At 47.4% G+C, this 5,304-nt stretch overlaps 1 protein-coding gene across 1 annotated transcript in view; it reads right to left on the bottom strand.

Annotated features, from left to right (window-relative positions):
- Positions 1-1,194: 1,194 nt before the first annotated feature.
- The window catches only part of LOC108788509 (protein SET-like), a 17,768-nt gene continuing 13,658 nt past the window's right edge, over positions 1,195-5,304 (bottom strand). The window contains exons 7-9 of the mRNA XM_018558273.1: positions 5,093-5,178; positions 4,857-5,011; positions 1,195-1,629 (exon numbers count right to left, since the gene is read on the bottom strand). Coding sequence (XP_018413775.1) covers positions 1,448-1,629; positions 4,857-5,011; positions 5,093-5,178 — 423 coding nt within the window. The 3' untranslated portion in view covers positions 1,195-1,447. The remainder of the gene's footprint in view (positions 1,630-4,856; positions 5,012-5,092; positions 5,179-5,304) is intronic.

Genomic DNA, 5,304 nt, shown 5'->3' with positions numbered 1-5,304 from the left:
AACTTGCCCTTTAAAAACTCCAAACTGGAACTGAAGACTGCTCAAATGGCTTCTACCGCGTTTCCCCCGAAAATAAGACAGTCTTATATTTTTTGGGGGTAAAAAAAAACAAAAAAACACACTAGGTCTTATTTTCAGGGTAGGTCTTAATTTTTTTTTTTAATGTACAACAATCCGCACTTATTCATGTACAAAAATATGGTGATCGGGGCAATCAGGGGTGCTGTACCTTTCCAAGGGCAATTTGCTAACCAATCGCTGGCCAGGATGAGCGAAGCTTTCACTATGGATTCCTCACAGGCGGAGTGCATTTGGTATCACTCCGCCTGTGACAGGAGGCGGGGCTATAGAGGAGGCATCGCCTTATGTGGCTCTGCTCCCTCCGGTGCCGCCTCGCTTCCTCTAGCGCCGGCTTCGTTGGCACCGCTGATTCTCTCCTGTGGCTCTTCAAGTTCCCCCCTTATGCCACCACCGGCCCTGGAAATGGTCACAATTAGATCTTATTTTCGGGGTAGGTCTTATATTTTAGCAATTCCCAAAAATAGTACTAGGTCTTATTTTTGGGGTAGGTCTTACTTTCGGGGGAAAAAGGGTAGAAAGCTGCTGGAAGCTTGTATGAAAATGCTTTGCAAAGCTTGCTGTACACACTACCCTTATTGGAGCTGAAGCCCATATGTACAAGGAACGTCAAAATGCAAACGGCCCCTAGGGCCCAGTGACGGTTGCGTCGCATTCACTGCACAGCCTGATTTTTTTGCCAGTGATGCGGCACCAGCGCACCCACTGGCATCTTATGACCAGCTGTAGAAAGTAACGGTAAGCTAAAACTGGAATGCTTTATGATGTATCTGGAGGGGGACCCAAAATGATTACAAAGACAAACCCTGTAGTCGTTCATTTTTCTCAATGTAGTCGTGAAGCATTACAAAGAAATTCCTCCGTAACGTATCTGCGAACGTATTGTTTCTTTGCAACTAAAAAAAAAAAATAAACACAAAAATGAAGAAACACCAACACCAGAATAAAAAAGAAAAAAAAACCAGCACGTATATAACTAGCTAAAAAAAAAAGCTCTTCATGAATAAAAATGTTTTTTTCCTTTTTTTGTTTTGTTTTTTTAAATTAAAATCAAAAAGTCGTTAAGTCTTGGCTCCTGTGTGCCTACGTTGCAGTGCAAATTCTATGGGAGCCTGCAATGGGTAGAATCAAAAGACTCTATGATCTAGAAAAAGCTTAACATCGGGGCTGTCCCTGACTGGATGTGGAGCTGGGAGAAGGAAGCCCCATCACGGTTCTATATTCCTATGACAGTTGCACTCACTGCGTTTCCAGAACACCTTTCTCTCCCTGCAGTGCACCTCGCCTTCTAGTTGGGGGGAAAGGGGGGGGGGGGTGATGCGGCCTTCCCTGCACCTCCTAATATCCGCTAGATGTCGTCATCTTTCTCCTACTCAGAGTCTCCTTCTTCTGAAGACGATGACGAAGCCGACGACTCCTCCTCCTCCTCCTCTGCAGAGTCTTCATCCACCACAATGTTTTCGGACTCTTCTTCCATGGTGGACTCCACCATGTCTTCAGGTACAGACTCTTCCTCTACTTCCTCATCCTCCTCATCATCATTTTCGGTACCTGAAGAGGGCAGAAATCGGAGGTCAAAGTAACAGTTGAGCGTTAAAGGATAACTAGCAGAATTAAAGGGCAAGTGCACTAATCCTTTAGCCCCTTCCCCTGATCCAACCTAACACACCCTCTCCCTCCGCGAATGAATACTTGGCTCCATCCAATGGCTACGGACTCCGGTGTACGTTTACACCCATCACTGTCCCTGCCGCAACTGCACGGTGCAGCTACATGGACTTCTCTGGAAACGTCTCCGATTGTCTGGAGCCGATAAGTCTTTACTGAACTGGCCATGTCTGTGCATTAGTGCCCTACAGCCTTTTACAGGGCTGTATTCCAAGGCCCAGAGACAATCGGGGACAGTCCCAGAGAAGTCAATTGGGCCGGCAAGAACAGTAAAGACTTGCAGCACTGAATGTAAACAAACACCAGACGTCTAAACCGTTGGATCAAGGTAAGTATGCATCTGTGGAGGAGGGAGGGTGGGTTAGGGGAGGGGAAAGGGGCAAGAAGCTTAAAAGGAGAATTATGGGGTAAGTGTTTTCCCCCATAGTTCTCCTTAGGGTGACGGGAGGATACAAACTAGCGTCCTCCAGTCACCCTAAGCTCAGTATATAGGGAGCTACAGCTCGCGGTATACTGAGACCACCGCAGCCGGGACGGATCCCGACATTACTGCCGGGATCTGCCCAGCTGCGTGATTGACAGCTGGCTGTGCCTATCTAGAGGCAGAGCCAGCTGTACCCTCCCCCATACGTTCCGCCAGTCAGCGCTGGAGGATCGGAGCGGGGGATCCCTGTAGGGAGCCGTGAGTGACAGGCTCTCTGCAGGGACAGGATCGAGAAGTGAGCGAGCACCGGTATGTGTTCGCTCACTTCCCGATCTATTGAGCCGACGTGCGACAGTTTCATTGTCACAGGTCGGCTTGAACTATGAGGATGAGAGGAAATCACTCGACTCATAGTTCTCCTTTAAGTACAATTTGGGGGTTATTCACAAAAGGGTGAAGAGTTTGGAGAAGACCGAAGAAGTGAACATCCTAGGCCAAAATAGCCGATTTGGAAACATTCTCCAATTCAGCTCACTTTCCTGTTCAGCTCTGTTGTCCTAGATGGTTCACTTCTCCGGCCTTCTCCAAACTCTTCACCCTTTTGTGAATAACCCCCATTGCTGCACCACACAAAGTGGACTTTGACCCCCTTTCACTAAAAATCACATCACATCAGACCACTCCGGCATGCTGACATGAAATCATCTTACATTCATTAAATTATTGTTTTATTATACTTACAAATTTATTTTCTTCTACTTCCTGATCCACTTTGGCACAAGTGATTTAAACATGCCCAAGCGTTGCATCCTGGGAAGGTGACATCGGCAGAGCATTGCTGGGAAATCTCATCTGTAATCTCATGAGATCTCAGGGAAAAAGGCATTGTCCTTCCCTGAGATGAAGTACATGGTCACATGTCCTAGTCACATGTGCCAGAGTTCCAGGAAGTAAAGGGAGATCTATAACCTGCCCTTAGTAAAAATAGCCGCTGTAAGAAGAATGGGGAGGAAAAGAAAAATAAGGTGTGCAAAGAATAATAAGCCGGCAATTATCTAGAAGTATCTGTCTGTAGATTGTCATCACTAAAACACTTCTAAAAAGGTGCCTTTGCTGTTATTTTAAAGATATGTGTAAGAAGATAAGCTTGAAGAGAAGTGCAAAATTAGCACCCAGAAAAATGTGTCTCAATATTTTAAAATCTGCAGCTTTCATTAAAAGGAGAACTATGAGGTGAGTGATTTACACTCGTCCTCATAGTTGGAGCCGACGTGTGACATTAAGGCCTCATTCACACACAACGCAAGAGCAAAATTGTATATTGCATATATGCGCGCATGTACGTGCGTATATACGCGTATTTATACGCATATACGTGCGTATATGCGTGCACTATATGCAATCCCAGAATGCATCACTCGTAATGGAATTTTTAATGTGCTGCAGGCATGTATATGCGCGTGTACACGTGTATGTGCGCGTAAATACGCAGCAATACGCTGCCCGGACGCATCTCTGTTCCATTTTGTTTTTGCGCATATATACGGCTCCATACGCGGCTATGTGTATGGAGCCATGTATTTGCATGTGTTGCATATGGTACAATACGCCAGTATGCGCGCGTATATGCGCGGCAGTGTGAATGGGGCCTAAAACTGTCATGTCGTCTCTATTGATTGGGAAGTGATCGAACACATACCGTCCATCGCTCACTTTCGGATCATCTTCCTGCAGAGAGCTGTGACCGTCAGTCACCGCACCCTGCAATGATTCCCCCCCTCCCCTCCGATCCTCCAGTGCTGACCGGAGGAACGGACAGGGGAGGGGGCGGGCACAGCCAGCTGGGTGGATCTCGACAGTATTGTCAGGATCCGTCCCGGCTGCGGCGCTCTCAGTAAATAGCGGGCTGTAGCTCGCTATATACTGAGCTTTGGGTCACGGGAGGACGTTAGTATATGTCCTCCCGTGACCCTGAAAAAAAACTATGGGATAAAAAGGTTACACCATAGTTCTCTTAAAATAATCCCCGGTGATCCTGCCATGAAGCTCCTTGTTCAGGCACTTCCCGTTATAGGGTAGCAAAAAAAAAAAGAAAAAAAGCACAACTAGAATTTTTAATAGGTGGTCAGCAATGCAAGCTTTCTTAAAGGAGAACTATGTGGTTAGGGCTTTTCCCCCATAGCTCTCCCCAGGTCAAGGGAGGACACACACTAGCGTCCTCCCGTCACCCAAAGCTCAGTATATAGAGAGCTACAGCTCGCGGTATACCGAGACCGTCGCAGCTGGGACGGATCCCGACATTACTGTCAAGATCCACCCAGCTGCGCGATTGACAGCTGGCTATGCCTATCTAGAGGCAGAGCCAGCTGTACCCGCCCCCTCCCCCGTCCATTCCGCCAGTCAGCGCTGGAGGATCAGACAGTGGAGGGGGGAATCCCTGCAGGGAGCCGTGAGTGACAGTCACGGCTCTCTGCCGGGATAGATCGAGTAGTCAGCGAGCGACGGTATGCGTTACCTCACTCCCCGATCTATTGAGCCGACCTGTGACAGTTTCATTGTCACACGTCGGCTCCAACTATGAGGATGAGTGATTTTCACTCGCCTCATAGTTCTCCTTTAACTATTCCATGAAAAGTTTACTTGGAGCGAGTCCTTTTTCTTAACCGAACATCTTCTAAAAATTTACCTTCGGCTTGCTTTTCGGTGTTGTCGGAAATTTCATGCACTTCATTTTCATCTTCTTCATCGCCCTCGTCGTCCTCCGCTTCATCATCCTCATTGTCGTCATCGTCATCATCATCATCCACTATGACCACACAGTCATCTGTGTTGTCCGGGTCACTGTTAAAACCACACAGAGAGCCCGTTACCTCCGCAACAAAATACACGGGTGAAAAAAGACAAAACAGGGTGAAACCTGACCTGTCCTCCGCTGCATGGTCATCGCTTTCACCGTCCCCGATTAGGTAATATTGTAAAGGATTTGGCCAGAGATCTTCTTTGATGATCTGCAGAAAACTCGTGTATAGTAGACCAAATAGTGGAAAATAGCAGCGCACTCACATTCACATCTCTGCCTCTGCCCTGTGCTGGTAGTCTTCATATATCTTCCCTGTGGAGCCTACATGGGGGGG

Source organism: Nanorana parkeri, unplaced genomic scaffold (genome assembly GCF_000935625.1).
Source record: "Nanorana parkeri isolate BGI_ZX_2015 unplaced genomic scaffold, ASM93562v1 scaffold15, whole genome shotgun sequence".
NCBI classification, from domain to species: Eukaryota; Metazoa; Chordata; class Amphibia; order Anura; family Dicroglossidae; genus Nanorana; species Nanorana parkeri.
The sequence above is the reverse complement of the archived record's forward strand: the minus strand, read 5'-3'. Positions and strand labels throughout refer to the sequence as shown.